At 49.3% G+C, this 16,557-nt stretch overlaps 9 protein-coding genes across 9 annotated transcripts; 5 read left to right on the top strand and 4 right to left on the bottom strand.

Annotated features, from left to right (window-relative positions):
* Positions 1 to 8: 8 nt before the first annotated feature.
* Positions 9 to 1,081, top strand: EV420DRAFT_1039135 (60S ribosomal protein L17/L23). The gene is made up of 6 exons (XM_060465475.1): positions 9 to 161; positions 214 to 255; positions 313 to 384; positions 436 to 564; positions 614 to 741; positions 794 to 1,081. The coding sequence occupies exons 1-6, from the start codon at positions 158 to 160 to the stop codon at positions 983 to 985; spliced, it is 567 nt and encodes a 188-aa protein (XP_060335503.1). The 5' UTR covers positions 9 to 157; the 3' UTR covers positions 986 to 1,081.
* A 236-nt stretch (positions 1,082 to 1,317) lies between these two features.
* On the bottom strand, positions 1,318 to 4,522 carry EV420DRAFT_1039187 (ras guanine nucleotide exchange factor domain-containing protein). The gene is made up of 6 exons (XM_060465477.1): positions 2,356 to 4,522; positions 2,212 to 2,304; positions 2,034 to 2,157; positions 1,867 to 1,977; positions 1,679 to 1,814; positions 1,318 to 1,626 (listed from the first exon to the last, which is right to left on the bottom strand). Exons 1-6 carry the CDS (start codon positions 4,252 to 4,254, stop codon positions 1,473 to 1,475), a joined length of 2,517 nt encoding a protein of 838 aa, XP_060335502.1. The 5' UTR covers positions 4,255 to 4,522; the 3' UTR covers positions 1,318 to 1,472.
* A 464-nt stretch (positions 4,523 to 4,986) lies between these two features.
* EV420DRAFT_1039042 (uncharacterized protein) lies at positions 4,987 to 8,192 on the top strand. The gene is made up of 10 exons (XM_060465472.1): positions 4,987 to 5,169; positions 5,222 to 5,256; positions 5,316 to 5,460; positions 5,508 to 5,578; positions 5,634 to 5,696; positions 5,755 to 6,886; positions 6,933 to 7,226; positions 7,278 to 7,568; positions 7,640 to 7,954; positions 8,010 to 8,192. Exons 1-10 carry the CDS (start codon positions 5,153 to 5,155, stop codon positions 8,035 to 8,037), a joined length of 2,391 nt encoding a protein of 796 aa, XP_060335501.1. The 5' UTR covers positions 4,987 to 5,152; the 3' UTR covers positions 8,038 to 8,192.
* Position 8,193: 1 nt separating this feature from the next.
* On the top strand, positions 8,194 to 9,427 carry EV420DRAFT_1039043 (uncharacterized protein). Its single transcript, XM_060465473.1, has 3 exons — positions 8,194 to 8,505; positions 8,555 to 8,981; positions 9,032 to 9,427. The coding sequence occupies exons 1-3, from the start codon at positions 8,263 to 8,265 to the stop codon at positions 9,166 to 9,168; spliced, it is 807 nt and encodes a 268-aa protein (XP_060335500.1). The 5' UTR covers positions 8,194 to 8,262; the 3' UTR covers positions 9,169 to 9,427.
* A 40-nt stretch (positions 9,428 to 9,467) lies between these two features.
* On the bottom strand, positions 9,468 to 11,317 carry EV420DRAFT_1039056 (uncharacterized protein). Its single transcript, XM_060465474.1, has 2 exons — positions 10,984 to 11,317; positions 9,468 to 10,927 (listed from the first exon to the last, which is right to left on the bottom strand). Exons 1-2 carry the CDS (start codon positions 11,222 to 11,224, stop codon positions 9,687 to 9,689), a joined length of 1,482 nt encoding a protein of 493 aa, XP_060335499.1. The 5' UTR covers positions 11,225 to 11,317; the 3' UTR covers positions 9,468 to 9,686.
* Positions 11,318 to 11,772: 455 nt separating this feature from the next.
* EV420DRAFT_1038941 (uncharacterized protein) lies at positions 11,773 to 13,318 on the top strand. Its single transcript, XM_060465471.1, has 6 exons — positions 11,773 to 11,970; positions 12,022 to 12,188; positions 12,239 to 12,327; positions 12,374 to 12,604; positions 12,665 to 12,996; positions 13,047 to 13,318. The coding sequence occupies exons 2-6, from the start codon at positions 12,055 to 12,057 to the stop codon at positions 13,101 to 13,103; spliced, it is 843 nt and encodes a 280-aa protein (XP_060335498.1). The 5' UTR covers positions 11,773 to 11,970; positions 12,022 to 12,054; the 3' UTR covers positions 13,104 to 13,318.
* A 54-nt stretch (positions 13,319 to 13,372) lies between these two features.
* On the bottom strand, positions 13,373 to 14,340 carry EV420DRAFT_1618272 (Cupredoxin; the record flags this gene model as incomplete). The annotated part of the gene is made up of 7 exons (XM_060475320.1): positions 13,373 to 13,612; positions 13,666 to 13,732; positions 13,789 to 13,917; positions 13,963 to 14,003; positions 14,065 to 14,080; positions 14,136 to 14,174; positions 14,237 to 14,340. The coding sequence occupies 7 exons, from the start codon at positions 14,338 to 14,340 to the stop codon at positions 13,373 to 13,375; spliced, it is 636 nt and encodes a 211-aa protein (XP_060335497.1).
* A 242-nt stretch (positions 14,341 to 14,582) lies between these two features.
* Positions 14,583 to 15,415, top strand: EV420DRAFT_1516117 (flavoprotein; the record flags this gene model as incomplete). Its single annotated transcript, XM_060471924.1, has 5 exons — positions 14,583 to 14,723; positions 14,773 to 14,886; positions 14,937 to 15,065; positions 15,116 to 15,287; positions 15,338 to 15,415. The coding sequence occupies exons 1-5, from the start codon at positions 14,613 to 14,615 to the stop codon at positions 15,412 to 15,414; spliced, it is 603 nt and encodes a 200-aa protein (XP_060335496.1). The 5' UTR covers positions 14,583 to 14,612.
* Positions 15,416 to 16,557, bottom strand: EV420DRAFT_1516112 (Mob1/phocein). Its single transcript, XM_060471923.1, has 5 exons — positions 16,395 to 16,557; positions 16,113 to 16,339; positions 15,967 to 16,060; positions 15,791 to 15,918; positions 15,416 to 15,739 (listed from the first exon to the last, which is right to left on the bottom strand). Exons 1-5 carry the CDS (start codon positions 16,406 to 16,408, stop codon positions 15,468 to 15,470), a joined length of 735 nt encoding a protein of 244 aa, XP_060335495.1. The 5' UTR covers positions 16,409 to 16,557; the 3' UTR covers positions 15,416 to 15,467.

Below are 16,557 nucleotides of genomic sequence, written 5' to 3'. Positions count from 1 at the left end.
GATTTAGGTGCTTAGTTACAGTATTTCTACATCAAGACGTTGGGCTGATGTAATTTCGGCAATTTCCGCAACTATACAGATAAAGTTCAAGCCACGCGGCCGGCATCCACCCACCAAATACTTTCAGTGTCGAGCCCGACAACTTCAAGACTTCAAGATGGGTATGTGATGCTGCCGTTCTGCTTCCTCAACAATGCTTGACCGTCCACCTAGTTCGCTATGCTGCCGCTGCCACTGCTACGAACCCCGAAAAAAGTTGGTTATTATTGGTCCCTTTCCCTGGCAAAGACTGACGGTGACAATGATATTCAGCTGCCCGCGCACGGGGCGAGTACCTACGAACGCACTTCAAGAACATGCGGGAGGTCGCCGCTGCTCTCACCGGTTTGTTGTTGTTAAACGAACGCTTACTGGGAGACTGATGTAGTTATGTAGGACTGAAACTGGCCAAGGCTTACACGTACCTTGCTGACGTCCAGGAGCACAAGCAGATCATTCCTTTCAGGCGATTCTCCGGTGGTGTTGGACGGGCAAGCCAGGCCAAGCAGTTCAAGGCAACTCAGGGTGCGTCTGCCTTTTCACTCATCTTGATTTCTATTCACACTGTGTGCAGGCCGATGGCCGGAAAAGTCTGTCAAATTCATTCTGCGCCTATTGAAGAATGCCGAATCCAATGCGGATGCTAAAAACATCGATGTTGAGGACCTCACCATCAAGAACATCGTCGTTCAACAGGCTCCCGTTCGTCCTGGTTTCATTTGCTGTGGTGTAGTACTGACTTGAGCGCTCGTAGAAAACCCGCCGCCGTACCTACCGTGCCCATGGTCGTATAAACCCTTACCAGGGACACCCTACGCATGTTGAAATCATCCTTACTGCTTCCGATGTCGAGGTTGAGAAGGCTTCCGAAAAGGCTGGTGTCTCACTGGTTGGACTAAACAGGCGGCAGGTTGCTAGAAAGAGGATTGAAGCTGCTCGTGCTTAGATGCATGTTCGTCCTTTCCTGCTCGCCGATGTACTTAGGCTATGCACTATGCGATTTTATGAGATGGCCGAAAGTAGCACGTGTCGCTGACGGTGATGTTTTGTCTCCTATGAGACTTGAATGGAAGTATTGCAGCTTGAACAAACTCCTGGAAGCGTTCCACTGTGGTGAAGTCTAAGGGAGGCTTCCATTCAATGCGCGTGCATGTGTCCTGAGTCGTCGTAATGGAGATACGACCTTTTATACTTTTGTGGCGGAAGATTGTTAGGATGTGATAGCGAAAGAACGTGCGGGATATCAATAACTAAGAAATGCGAGGAGACCATAATGACAACAGGTGAAACGAATGTGACGTTGCATAGCGACGCAGAAAGAACGAGAAAAAGATGAATGAGCGTAGGAGAACAGTATAGACTATCCATTGTGCTCGGGCTGAGATGAACGAGATAAGACGGTGGGCCCAACAAGAAGGCCTCCCTTGTCAGGTCTAAGGAGTTTGAATGTTGAGAATGGCATCAACATCCGACGAACTTATTGAGGGGACGTCTTCATACCCACCAGGGGTGGCCACTAGGTCCCACAACATGGCGTGACTGTGGTGGATTTTGACAAGTTCTGGGTCCGTAGGTTCGAGGGCATGGCTATCGAAGTGTCAACTGTTAACATAGCCCAAGCTGATTCCGTATCACGAACCTCATTTGAAACTCCTCAGTCTCGTCGCCCAGTTTTGTATTCTTGAAGTCCGTGGCCCACTCCAATTTTTGGGTGAGCCACTGCTGACAAGCAGCATTACTTTTGAACCTGTAAGGCATCGAAGCCTGTTCCAGTGCTATTCGCCGTCAACACAGAAAAATCACGAGGTCACTACAGAGTCCACTTACCTTGAATTGCATAACAGATGGGACGCACATGACAAAAGTTGATTCTTCCCTCGGTAACTGTGCTCGACAGGTTGGACCGGCTAACTTGAAGAACACCATTAAGGAGAGGATCTTCATTGGCGATCGTTGAGAAGTGTGGTAGTCCAAGAGGAAAGTGTTCTCCTTACCGAGCATAAGGACCATTGGTCTTGTCTTGAGTGTAAGGGCTCCAATTATGCGAGCATATTCCCCGCGCTCTTCGAACACCCTGTATAATACCCGATGGTAGCCCTTATGTTTGATGGATAAGGCCTGGTATTCCACGGCATGAGCACTTAGTCAACAGAGAATTGCGATGCCACTTGCCAGGGCTGTACGCCTAAGCCGGCTGATTGTAAATCGGCAATAACCAGTGCGAATAGCAATGGTGGAGTGAAAGTCATAGTGCTTGAGACACGCCTACGGAGGATCAGCCCCAGTCAAGCACACCGTACATACCACAAGACTCACCATTGCCACCTCGATCCAGAACTCTATAAGTTGAACACGACCCTCTAGCGACGATTCGGACAGAATCGAGATGGTGGTCCACCATGCGAGCGACTTTTCCCAATTCACAAAATCCAACTTAGTCGCTCGCCCGTCGTCGTTGCCAAACACCCACGAGCGCACAAGGTCCTCCGGCGCGATCTTCCTAAACAGGTTGGATGACTGAATAGTGATTTGACATGCAAACTCTTGAACACCAGTCTCGTTCATGAACAAACACAACCTGGATGGCATCGTCTTGTCCGGAAGCAATGGGAAGTGAAAGTTCGTGTCCTCAGGTGTCGAAAAATCGTTTTCAGACGCGATTTTATAATACTTATGTTTCAACCACTTGGATCGCGAGGCACGGCCTGAGGCGACTCTGTCCAAACGCCTGTAGAGCTTCATCATCTCGCTGCCTGGACGACAATCGGGGTATCCCAGAAAATAGCTCTGGAAGATCTCGAGTGCTTCGTGGTCGAGTTTTGTGTTCCAGTAACGTTCCAGCCACAAGCAAATGACATGCACGACGCGATGCTCCGTAATTTCTTTAGATGCTGCCCAGACAACGCGCTGCTGCTCACTGAACTCATAGTCATGCTCGCTCATCCCATGGAAGCGGTCTAAAAGGCCACTAGCGAGTATGGCAGGTGTCGTAAAGTACCGGAAGCCAAAGAAGAACGTGTCGAGGATGCTTTCTTGCGTGCCCTCGCGGGAGGTGATCTGCAAGATGAGGGCCTGCAAGGTAGCACTCGACAATTCCCCCCTGAAGTCGACTCGGATAGCTGCATAATCCTCGGGCATAGGCATCTCGACGCGATTGCTGGGATCCTCAAAGTGATAGATAGCGGACTGGCGAATGGCGTGCGTTTTTATGGCTTGATGTCTGTCTATAGGATTCGAGAAGTCCGGGGTCGTGGACTCGGAAGTGAGTGTCGAAGTTGACGCTTGGGATCGGACCATACGGTGACCGCGTTCCGTAGCGAGCTTAAGGACGTGTCGAATCTGTTGAGCGAGCTTCTTGCGCCGTGCAGAGAACCCCGCTTGATTCGACGGGAGCGTCTCAGTACTACTGCTAGGTTCGTCGGCGGACGGGAAGTGACCAAGAGATGAAGTGGAATCAGAGGCCACGGTTTCGTTGGGAGTGGTTGGTGAGCTCGGCTCGTCGTCATTGAGGACCTCTTCCACGATTACACTTAGAGGGGAGATCCGAAGCTTAGGAGACCGAAGCTTATGAGGCTCCAGGCTCCCACCAACCACTTTTGCGACAACAGCCTCTCCAGACAAATCAACAGAATCAACAGGAAGGCTGGGAAGGGGCTTCGCATTTGCTACCATACGATCCACGATCTTGTGGAGTTCCTTGAGAGCCTTGAGCGTGGCATTGAACCAGAGCATCGAAGTGGCTAGGCGCATGCCGATGATCAGCTCGCCTTCTTCTTCCTGGATCTTTTTGCAGGCCCATGATCGGAAGTACTCTGCAGAATCGACCACATTGTAGTACGTGGTAAGGTATGTGGAGTCGTTCGTGTCTAGGTGAGGCGTCCTTTCCAACGAGTAGAGAATATTCGTCGAAAGACAGTTGCAAAAAGTCACAGCGTAGGCCTCAAAGTCGCCGATACTTTGAGTCGTTTCTGACGTCTCCCATAGTCTTGCTATGACCTGTGCAATGGAGGGATAGCGTTGGAGACATTTCGGCACATTGGTGATGAGAGGCGGAGGAGCGGAGAATGACGGTGTCGGAGACGCAGGCTCTTTGCTGAAGAGACTAGAGTCTGGGGGGCTGGGGAGAGATGCCACAGGACCTGCTGTAGGGATGTGGATTTTGCGGTCGGTGATCTTTTTCAGTTTCTTCGGCTTGGATATCTGTAGGGTCGCCATGACTGAAGGTTTAGGTGAGGGCACAGCGATAAGTGAACAAAGTCAAAGACCAAGAGGAAACCGAATATTTCAAGCACTGAGGCAGAATAACAAATTTGCGTCTGAACGCCACGCTCAACCGGATTAGTAGCCTTAAGCGACAACAATACATCTTGTACATTGTTTGACTTGTTCTCGCCAGTTGCATGACACTCCGAGCTTCGACACACTTGGAGCCAAATTGGGATATCAAGCCAGTAGTGATTTATCTTTAGCATTGGAAAAGTTACTGGATCTCATAGCGGTCGTCATTGTACCATGCCGGGTTCTAGTAGAGTTTCTCGTAATCTTCAAGCTTCTTGAACCGTCCTTTGTGTGCGCGCACTGCCATAGGGTGTCGTAAGCTTGTGGCGACATTCATCTATTACGGTAGCATGAAAGTCGCAACAAGAATCACTACGGTTCCAGACAAAGAAAGCCGTCGCCAAAGACAAGAACTTGCCGCAATCTTGAACTCAAGTGGCCCTGGCTACAAGCTGTATTGATATGTGCTTCTGATAGCAGTGGACCGAAAGTTGTCGAAGAGATCGCACATATCGAGGATCGAGTATATCCGTCGGGTATCAGGATTTGCATCGGATCCAGTCTGACACTGCTGACGGTTGAGATGGTGTTGAGTCAGAGAAGGAAAAATGAAATTTGAGGGATGTTCTATTTTTGTCGGCGGTGATCATTAAAGCTGTGCCAGCACGTGGTGGATAAGACCTCAGGAACTAGTCAGCAAGCGCTTAACCCAACTTCGACTCTGCGCACACGACGACGAGCTCAAGCGCTAAGAAGGCGCTTATACGTCTCCGCGTCATCATCCATCACGACGACAACGAGCAAGTAGTATACTGCCATTCACATTCCTTTCATCATGGCTAGTTCCAGCAGGCAAGCCCTCGCATCCGTCTCACCGTCACCCGGCGCTCATCTTTCTGAACAGATTGAATGATACAGAACGGTCGATTCGAGTAACCTGTATGCCTACACAGCTCATACGAGGCCAAGATATCGGATGTACTTACCATTAATTGCAGTATTTGGGGCCCACGGTCTCGTCAAGAGGGATCTTCTAGGCCTGCCTGATCCATTTGCAGTCCTAACCGTCGATGGGGATCAGACGAATTCGACGAGAGTAACGAAAAAATCGCTCAGTCCGTCATGGAACAACAGCTTTGATGTGTGAGTAGTATTCCCGTCCATCCTTCCCGTCCATTGACTCGTCGCAGAACCGTCCGTCCATCATCCATGATCGCAATACAGGTATTCGATTACAAGAAATTTAAAAAGCGAGATCAAGGTGTGCTTTGTACAGCCATGGATCCTGTTCAGCCGCTTACAGTGTATTCTCCAAGGCTTCCTTGGCGTAATCAATATTCCAGCATCTGAGGCCATTTCCTCCGCTATGAACTACCATGGTATCCTTCTCTTTGGTTTTTTTTTCTGATTACGTTCTCATTATTATGTTTGCATCAGAAATGATATCAAGGGACCTAACCATGTCATCTAACAACCTGCCTGTTTATGGAAAGCTCATATTCGGTTTTTCGTTACCCACGGATCCCGTCCCATCAGCACCTGCTGCAACTGACACAGATACTTTCATCATGTCTACATCAGAAGCAGCTCAGTTGTCTGCCACAGCATCCAGCAGCCAAGGGCCACGGTCTGTCGTGCATGTCGGCGATGACGATCACTTGAGACCGTCAACATCGCGACAGGCACAGCAGCCACAGTCGCCGGCTCATCAGCAGGAGCAGCCTCTCTCCTCTTCGCCGTCTCTTCGATCATCTGCGAGCCATGCTACTCTAAATGCCTCCCCTCGATTCTCCAGACAAGATGCAAGCCAAAGACCCGTTTCTCAGACTGTTGCCCAGCAGCGGAACGTCGAGGAAGATGCCAGCAGTCCCCTTCCTGCAGGATGGGAACGTAGATACGATCCCCAAGGTCGCCCATACTATGTCGATCATAATACTCGAAGCACGACTTGGCATCGGCCCAGACCGAATGGCCAACCTAGTACTCTTTCTCCCGTACCTCAGATCCAATCAACACAACAGACGGCGGCACCCGTACGAAATTCAACCCTTGTTGCATCCAACCCTCCCACTGTCACTGATATTCCCCTTCCACTGGGATGGGAGGAGCGTCGGACGCCCGAAGGCCGCCCATATTTTGTTGATCATCACACTAGAACAACAACATGGGTTGATCCAAGACGTGCTAGCCAGCCTGTTGTTCCACCTGCCAATGCTCATCAGCTTGGTCCCCTTCCTTCGGGATGGGAGATGCGTTTAACCTCCACAGGACGTGTCTATTTCGTGGACCATAATACGCGAACGACGTCATGGGAAGACCCTAGACTTCCAGGAGTTGTGGATGATAATGCACCTCAATACAAGCGAGATTATCGGCGGAAAGTAATATACTTCCGCAGTCAGCCTAAGATGCGCGTATCTGCCGGCAAATGCGACATCCGGATTAGACGTGCGCGGATATTGGAGGACAGTTACACTGCTGTGATGGCGCAAAATCCGGCAGACTTGAAACGGCGGCTTCTCGTTAACTTCGAAGGAGAGGATGGGTTGGACTATGGTGGCGTGGGCAGGTAATTCTTGTCTTTCTCAGTTGGTCTTAGGACTAAGAGGCTCCAGGGAATGGTTTTTCCTACTGTCGCATGAGATCTTCAATCCCTGCTATGGATTATTCGAGTATTCGACACACGACAACTATACTCTCCAAATCAACCCAGCATCCGCGATCAACCCAGACCATCTGAGTTACTTCAAGTTTATTGGTCGTTGCTTAGGTTTGGCAATCTTCCATCGTCGATTCCTAGATGTGTATTTTGTTCCGAGCTTCTACAAAATGATGCTGGGCAAACATATGTCATTAGCGGATCTGGAGAGCGTGGACGCTGATCTCCATCGTTCCCTCGTCTGGATGCTGTAAGTTATCAAGTTTGGTCATCCAGCACGCTGTTCACTAATCTGACCCAGGGAGAACGACATAACTGATGTTCTCGATGAGACATTCACTACGACCGAAAACCGGTTTGGCGAACTTGTGACTGTCGAGTTGAAGTCCGGAGGGGAAAACATACAGGTCACAGAGGCGAACAAGATTGAATACGTTGATGCGGTTGTTGCTTACCGTATATCAACCCGGGTGAAGGATCAGTTCCAGTCCTTTATGGAGGGTCTATTGGAACTGATACCTGTCGACCTTGTCAATGTGTTTGACGAACGGGAGCTAGAGCTACTGATTGGTGGTATGGCTGAGATTGATGTGTACGTCTTTGCTGCCCTGCCCCGTCTTTGGACACCTGTTTCCGTAACGGGACTAACATTCTGCTTTTCAGGGACGATTGGACCAAGTTTACAGATTACCGTGGATACGAAAAGACCGACCAAGTCATTGAGTGGTTCTGGCAATGTATTCGTTCTTGGCCTGCAGAGCGTAAATCGCGGTTGCTACAGTTCACTACTGGTACTTCACGCGTACCGGTAAATGGGTTCAAGGATCTCCAAGGATCGGATGGCCCTCGGCGATTCACCATTGAAAAGTCTGGTGACCCGCAGGGACTGCCCAGGAGCCACACGTGCTTTAATCGATTGGATTTGCCCCCGTACCAGGATTATGAAAGTTTGGAGACGAAGCTGATATACGCTATCGAGTATGTGTTTCGTGTCATCTATTTTCCCGTGTCTGATCATTACCTATTTCCACAGAGAAACGGAAGGCTTCGGGCAGGAATAGATGCTAACCTGGTATACCATTTTTTCTTTGGATTGTAACATTAACTGTACGATGCTCCATTTTATAATAATCATTTTGTGGTAACTACAATGTACCAATCAATTTGAACCCTTTTTTAAGCTCGCAAAACGGCACCGGCAGATACGGGCCGGAAATGACACACGTGCAAAGAGCCAATCACGGCCAGGGACGCGTCTAGAGGCAAACCTTTCTACCCAAACTACGATGACTGCTATTTCTCCAGAGCCAGCTGCTGGCCCAAGTTACGACACCTATCTGGACACTGTCGAGGGAGAAATAAACTTCTTTCGTTCTCTGATGAGGACAAGGCCGGTGGGCATTAACTGCCACTTCCATGTCATGGCTATGCGATTCTCAATTCACCAAGACTCGGGCCAGTGGGTATCAATAGAGGGGATCTGGACTAAGCTGAGGTCGTTGTACGATATTGATGCTCTTAATGCTATAGTAAGACGCGCTTTTCTCTGGCTTAGTTTCCACCTTACAGACGGAACAGGATGTCGAGATAGACGGATATCAATCGCCCAAATCTAATAGCTCGACACCAATCCCCATTCCATCTCCAAAACCTGGTGATGACTTCACGAACCACCCCTTCTTTAAAGAGGAATATTCTCTTCCTTATGATGAATATATCGAAAATCTGATTGCTACGCGTCGCATGCGCGCCACACCATCGGTTGCATCTCCGACGCCTTCTCCTACCGCCCAGAAAAAAACAAAAGTTAGACGGAAAGGAAAGACGACAAAGTCACAGGCCAACTATGCGGGTCTTGTGGGAGGTGATAGCGACAGTAGTGCGCTGACACAGGAGAGTGGCGATGAGGGTGCTCCAACTCCAAGGGAAAGCGTCGTCACTGCAACTGATGGAGGAACGGAGGATGTTGAAGATGAGGACATGGAAATGCATGAGCCATCTCCAGGTACATTTGGATGTTCGTTGTTCTTTGTTACATTCTCATTTCAGTCTTAGCTCCCTCTACCACGACAAAAGGGACGAAACCAAAAGCCAAATCTGCAACAGCAGCGGCAAAACGGGCCGCTTCTGCAGCGAGGGCCCGTGCGGCTCAAGCAGCCCAACGCGCGAACAAGGCCAAGAAGAAAAAGTAGCGCAACCACGCATGCCTTTCGACTTCACGGCTCTTTTACGTTGCGTCGAGGCGAAGCTGTCTTTAAGCGTCCTTTCTTAGGGATAAGGGAAGGGCAATAGCTTGAACAGTGATAGCCTTTTTCTCTAATGCCAGTAAACAGCATTGCCGTATCACCTTTAATCATGTTTGTATGCCTTTGCCTCGTGCTGTTCAAGTTGTGTGTTAAATGTAGCGCAACGATTGTCCGTACGATTCAGATTCAGACAGCTCTTCCAGACACCAGACATAATCAGATGCCTAACGGGACTAAAGGCTGACAAGGGCTAGAACTTACGAGGATTGACGCAGTGGGAGCAAATCGGAGGCCTGTCCACACTACATATAGTTCGGTATCTCTATCAGAGGTCCGACTCAGACGGCCGGAAGTACCGTCATTGAGAGTGCCGTTCCAGAATTCGATTGCAACCAAGTAGTTCAGTGAACTAATAAAATCCGACTTTTATTACGGCCAGCAGTCTCAATGCGCCAAGAGCCGCTCTACACAAATACGCCAATGATACCTTCACCTTTGACCTTGTCAGGACCCCAAATGCCATCTGTCTTGACACTTGTATGTACTCGCCCACATCCGTTTACCGGGCAAGTCCACTGGTGTTCTGCCTCGACCTGCGACTTGGCTTTGCCCTTCCGCTTGAGTATCGAAGGTATGATTCGTTGTAGGAGCCCAGCATTCGCCTTGTGACTGGACCGCAACCTTGATCTGATAGAGTTTGTCTCCTCCGTAGTGCCAACTGTCTCTACACTTGCTGTCGCTTTTTCCTTCCCATTGTTTGATTCAGCAGGGACATCCTGAGGCGGAGCTTGAGGCACCGAAAGCCGGTCGGCGCATTTGCCATCAATCAGGTGCCCACATCTGAGTGACCATATTCTTCGCCTCCTTTGATCCTCCGCAATTCCGCTGCCGCTTTGATACAGAGGCTCATTGCAGTTGGCGCAGACAAGAGTTGCTTTCAGGTCAAGGCCCGAAGATGAAGTCGAAGTAGCTGCTGCTGTGACTGAACCTGAAGAACTGCTGGCAACGAGCTCATCGTCGTCAATGATGATCGGGTTAGACACGGATGTGATGAATGGAGAGGATTCGGATGTTGATGGAGCGAAATCAAAGGTAAAACCAGGTTCCGGCAGACCAGGATGTGTATATTGAGGTTTGTAATCCACCTCGTGCGGTTGCGAGTTAGCCATCAAGTTCCGACGAGTTCTGAAATATACGTCTCCCATCGCATATTCATCGTGCAGCTCTGGGGGGAAGAGGAGGAAGTTCAGGTGACGCATAGTATTGTCGTCGTGTGCATCATGGTCCAACGCGAGAGAATTGACCCCGTTCCCTATATGTATTCTTCGCGGATCCCACCTGAGCCGTATCCCATTCTGAACATGTGCCTGCAGACGTCGTTCACGGTCCCGCTGCTCCTGAGCACGCTGGGCATGTCCTGTGGACATTGTAGCACCACCAAGAGTGATTCGGGGCAGACGACGTGGGCGACCTGCATCCAAGGGAAGGTCCCCAGACGAGGCGGTTGCTGGGGTCGATGGTCCACGAATATTGACTTCGAAATCAAATGGGTTGGGCCTGGCTAATATCGGAGTGGCTATTGGATGCGGAGGAGGCTCGCGACGCATCGGAAACATGGAAAAGCGAGCGGGAATAGGTGGAACAGATGGAACGACCTCAGCTTGAGGATCTGGTGGAGGTGGTGAGAACAGCCGCCGTGTAGCAGCTGCTCCTACCATTATTCAGTACAACTGTTCAACCCGCAAAACGATGGAAACTTACCCCGACGCGTATGACTGCTTCCGGATGCCACTGGCCCCTCTATTTCCTCTACGTCGCTGTCATCAAGTAAGGAGATGAAGTCAGGAGACGTTCGTCGGCGCTGGGCAGGTCTCGAAGGTGCATCCTCCCACAAGTCAACATCGATGATCTCGATGTCAAGCTCTCTGGGTCGCCGTTGTGGTATAACCGCTGGTGCAGGTAGTACAGGGAGAGAAGGAGGACGTTCTACAATGGTCGACATTTCGCCGTGGTGGTGGTGGTCGCTCTAGAAGCGTGGGTCTCACGTCACTCCGTTTTTGGAGGCGGTCTTTGTCTTACATAAGCTTCGGGAGCCGCCGCCGTTGCCGTTTTTGGACTGCGCGACCTTGCGCGACGCGGCTAGGTGTTCCTCTCTTGGCTAAGCTGGAAGAGGAAGCACTCGAACATGATTACAAGGAATTATATATATGAAGCAGAATATTTGTGTATAGTTTTTCCCGAAATCCTTCGCGTCTCGAGCTGAAACGGAGTCGCTCCGGATGACACGCCGACTCTTCGCCGAGTGTTATTTCACAATATGGTGTCCTTGAACGGAACGCCGTCTGCTTCATTTCTACCAGTTCTTCGGATTGAGTAGTGTATCTATACACTTGGGCGTAACTCTTCCTGTTTTTCCGTGGCCTACGTTTTCCGTTTTGCTGCTCGAATTCGGGTCTCCGGTCAAATATAATTGACGGCTCCATGTTGAGAGGACTATAAAAGACTAGAACACCATTTGAATTGGCAGAAATGCTCTATTACCCGATTTCAGAGTGTTCCCTGCTGGAACAGTGGTGCATAGCTTGTGTCCGGGATCCGACGGCCCGGTTTTCGCTGGCTCTTGTACAAGAACCATTATTAACATCCATTGCGACGTGTGACGCGTCCTCGAAATCTGGTCCCCCTCATACCCAGTCTTTCTTGTTTTTATTCTCGATCCTCCAACCTAGACAACTTTTCTTTCTTCGGGTACTCCTCATTGTTTTTAGTCAAAGAGTACCAGATTTATAATCTTCACAGCTCGCTTTTATCTACACACCACCTTCTTCCATCATGACTATAGAGGCGCCATTCACAAACCAGACCCCCGTTCCTCTGCGTACGGGCCCTCCAATCAAAGAGGAACTAATAGTGTACTACCCAGCCAAGTTTACGTGGAACCAGCTCAAGACCTTCGTTAACTCTGGGTAATTTTCGGGCGATTCGGCTACACAGCTCACGCTAACTTAATTGAAAGGGACCTTGGCCTTTTGAAGCGTGACAAGAAGCTTCAACAACGGTACGAAATCTGGGTTAAAAGTATCAAACTCAAATACGGCTCTATCGGTGAGAACTATATATCGTGGAGACGCCTTTCATAACCTGGCAACAGTGAACTACCTCCTGAATTTCCGTCTCCAATGGGGAAAACCAGATACTCTGTCATTACTTACCTCCGCCTTGGACAACAAGGATCTACCGAGGAACTACATAGATCCTCTAGAAGCGGACACTTCCGTTGCAAAAGACCTGCCTCCCTTACCTGAGGACGCCCCACCATACTTCACAGCCGACATACCGCCCGAATATATTAGTATCATCCAAAACGATTGGCCCTACTCTGGTGAGTTATACCATTTGTATCCTCCCACAGAGATACTTAATGTCTTGTCGTTGTACACAGTACCATCCGATGTCGAACATACATTGATATGGACACGTATTCCTATCTACCATCCGGACATAATCGCGGATAGCATATCCGCGCGGATCGCACAAGACGGCCTGTGGGGTTTTACCGGGAACACATCTCCTCCCCCATCACCGTCGACTCTGCATCTCTGTCTCCCTGCGCTGTCTGAGTGGGACATAACTCGGGAGAAAATGATCGTTTCTACGAGATGCCTCGAAGAGGAAGAGGCGTTAGTTAAACGGGCTGGCGAAAACGTAAACGAGTTTGTTAAGAGGCGTTGGGTGGAAGCGGAATGGGAAACTGCGTGGTTCGTAAATCCTTTTGTAAGTGATATTTTGTTTATAAGAGAACAAGTATTCATGTTGTTGGTTAGAGACTTCAAAGCGTACCAGGACTAGCGCACATCCATGTTTTCGCGAGGCACAAATAATTTGAAGCCTTTTCGAGGAAAGACTGGAATACTTTTTTAATACTTCGGTTCTAGAACCGTGACATCCGAAAGAACGATTTTCTATAAATTTAGGCATTTACTCCGACTAGACCAGATAGACTGGATACCATCACTGCGCATGCAGAACATCTTTTACCATTGGACTAGCCATATAAAGTTGATTGCAGTAACAAGGATGCCCACGTGGACCTGCCTACGATGTTTATGGACTCCTTAGAGGCAAAAATGACTCGCATTTCGATCAGCAACTATAGTAACATCCCACCGACAGCAAATGCCACCATCAAAAGGACTGTGTTGTAGCTGATGCTCGTCGCACCGTTAGCTGCAGAGCTCCCACTAGCGGCACCAGCACTTGCGCTAGTGGCTGCTGTATTTGAAGCGGCACCTGAGGCAGCTGAACGAGTGCTAGAGGAGGTGCCGGACGCAGCACTGCCTGACGCCGACGAGGATGAAGTCGTGTTTGTGGTCGAAGCCATTGCAGCTGCCTATAGATGCGATTAGCATGTGATAAATCCAAGTATTACCCGAAGATAAGTACCTGGAACGCAGCAAAACTCTTGTTGGCAGTTGGGTTGATAGCAAAGACCATGCCCTTAGCACAATGGCTAGAGACAAAAAAGTTGTAAGTATCTAATAAAGTCAGATAACGATAAGCAAGTACCCGGTCTGTGCACAGTAGAACCATAAAGGAGCAGAGGCATTGTTGACGGTGAAAGACCACATAGGGACTTCTGTGCTCGCGTTGGAGACTGGGACGAAACCTGAGTCAACGCCTTCCGATGGCGTAGTCCTGTACCCCCGTCAGCCATAATTCACTAAAAATGAAAAGACTTACATCTTTTGGCATGGATCTGCAAAGGTTGACTGCGTGACGGTCTATGGCGACAATCAGCCAACTGACGACGGATCATGCATCACACATAGGGCAGCGACTTACATGGTTCTTGGCCAGGCTATGACACAATGTGAGTTCGGACTGAAGAATATGAATGGGGATAAGATACTGACAACTGGAACTGAACAATATCACCCTCGGCGGCGGTGACGCTGGGTGGCAAGAAATAGGGGTCATTAGCGGACGACGCAACGACGGCGAGAAGATCACTAACGATGTGGGGTCAAAGGTAAGACCGCTATTCTCGCCAACCTTGACCGTAATGTTGGCGGCAGAGGCGATAGAAGCAATAGCGGCAGCAACGACGAAGAAGCGCATTTTTTGCTCGGTGAAAATAGTTGGAACGGTGCGAGGTCAAAAGTGATGAAAGATAACAGTTAGTGCTACCGGAGACAAGAAGAGCCTGGCAGGAAAAATGGTCAGCGATGAAAAAATGAGGGGAGAGTACAACGAGTCTTACGCTGCTCTGAAAAAAAAAACGAAAGGGGGTTGAAAGAAAAGATGGCGGAACGAAGGAAACAAAGGGTGAGAGATTTTTATAATTTCGATCGACAACGGATCCGATCGCCGCAGCTTGCCGCTTGATCATCATGTTTGTCGCTCAGGATCACCGGGTGGACACCTACGTGCATGTACTGTTGATAACCACCGGCAGCGTTGCTTCTGTCAAAGCCCCCCTCATCGTTAAGGAACTCTTAAAGGTACTTACAATCTTTCCCAGGGGAACTCTGATACTTAGTGTTTCACCAGTATGACAAAGTGAAGGTCCAAGTGGTCTCTACTGGCCCGTCACTAGTGTTTTTCAAGCGAGAAGACATCGAAGACGGAGATACTAGAGTGTGGACCGATAAGGATGAATGGCCGGTCGGTTACCCCTTCAAACGTTCAAACGTATCTTTGATTCATTGAGACAGACGTCGTTCAAAATTGGCGATCCAATCTTACACATTGAATTGAGACGGTGGGCTGATGTGGTGCTAGTAGCACCCTGCTCAGCTAATACGTTATCCAAAATTGCGCATGGTTCGTGCGACAATCTTGCGGTGTGTTTGTCACAAGTTCTATTTTCGCCGGCTAAAGAAAGGATGGAAAGACTTCGCTAATGCGAGCTCTGGCACCTACCACACCGACGTACATCTTTCCTGCGATGAACACATTGATGTATGATCATCCGCTCACAGCTGAACATCTTCGGATTGTTCGTGATGTGGTCAAATACACTGTCGTTGGTCCGATAGGGAAAGATCTTGCATGCGGAGACGTAGGTGAGCGAAACATCAATGATGGCTTCGATCTGCTGCTCAACCTCATGCAGGTCTAGGTGCAATGACCGAATGGCGCGATATTGTATGCATAGTAGTAGAGAAGTTCCAGTTAAATCTTCGCGTGTGATACAGTGATGATATTAATGACGTCCAGATCGAATGACTCATACTTGTGCTCCATCATGCTTCCAGAATGCCCGTATTCTTCCATCGCTCCCATAGCAGTCCAACCCCAACGGGTGCATTTGGCTCCCCTTTGATCTCCTTGGCATCCAACAGCTCATACTTCCACCCAAATGCCAAAAAGTGTGCGAAAAGGGAGTTAAAATGGGGCTCAGAACGCAAGTGCAGCACCTCCGTATAATGCGCGTGATAAATATGCGCGAAAACACGAAGAAGTTGACGATAGATATGCTTGACGGTCGCCGGGAAGGTGGGAAGAAACTGCTGACCTGTATCCACGTCAACTGTTGGCCTAGGTACATCAGAAAAAAGGGACCTGCCTGATTTCGACGGAAAAACGTTTTCATCGTCCAGAAGCGTCTGTATTGAAGACATGACCGAGTCGATGTAGGTAGGAGCAGAAAGCGAAACCTGTTTCCGGTCTTGGGTCGTCCAGAGGTAATTTAGGCTTGAGCTTTATGTTAGGTACGCAAAGAACCGGAGATAGAGAGCATACTTTGTGCCAGCCGACATCGTAGGACAAGTCTGTTGGGTGCAGCATTCTGTGATGACACCGTAGAATTCATTGAGATGCGTATAAAAATCGAATACTGCGAAACAGGTATCAAAACGGACACACAGACTGGAAGCAAAATCACGCACTGTTCACAGCAACCCATTCTGTTATGTCAACGTATTTTGGTAGCATTACAATTGTCTTGAAGTTTCCCTTTACGAGTGCAGAATCCGCGAACGGACTGCATAGGTACAGGGGTTTGGATATGGCGCCCTCTTCATTGGATGCAGAACCGCGAGAATTCGTGCGAGAAAGGGTGCCAGAGTTGGGCGTAGGTGAACGTTTCGGCCTGCTGGGAGCTCTGTTCTTGTTCCTGTCGTTCTCAACGTCAGCGGCGCCGCGATGGGTAGTAGGCGGAAAAAGCATACCCAAAGAACGACATATCTCTTGCTGAATGGGTATAGGCGGTTATTGGGCGCTTGATGCAACGACAAGGCAAGGAACGACGCGTAATACTAATAATTAGCGACGGCTCCGACGGTAAGAATGGGGTAGATGATGGTGGCTCAGGACAAAGGATCCCATTTGTTT

This window comes from Desarmillaria tabescens (assembly GCF_030435595.1).
Source record: "Desarmillaria tabescens strain CCBAS 213 chromosome Unknown EV420scaffold_6, whole genome shotgun sequence".
Lineage (NCBI taxonomy): Eukaryota > Fungi > Basidiomycota > Agaricomycetes > Agaricales > Physalacriaceae > Desarmillaria > Desarmillaria tabescens.
This window is presented reverse-complemented; position numbering and strand designations above follow the sequence as displayed.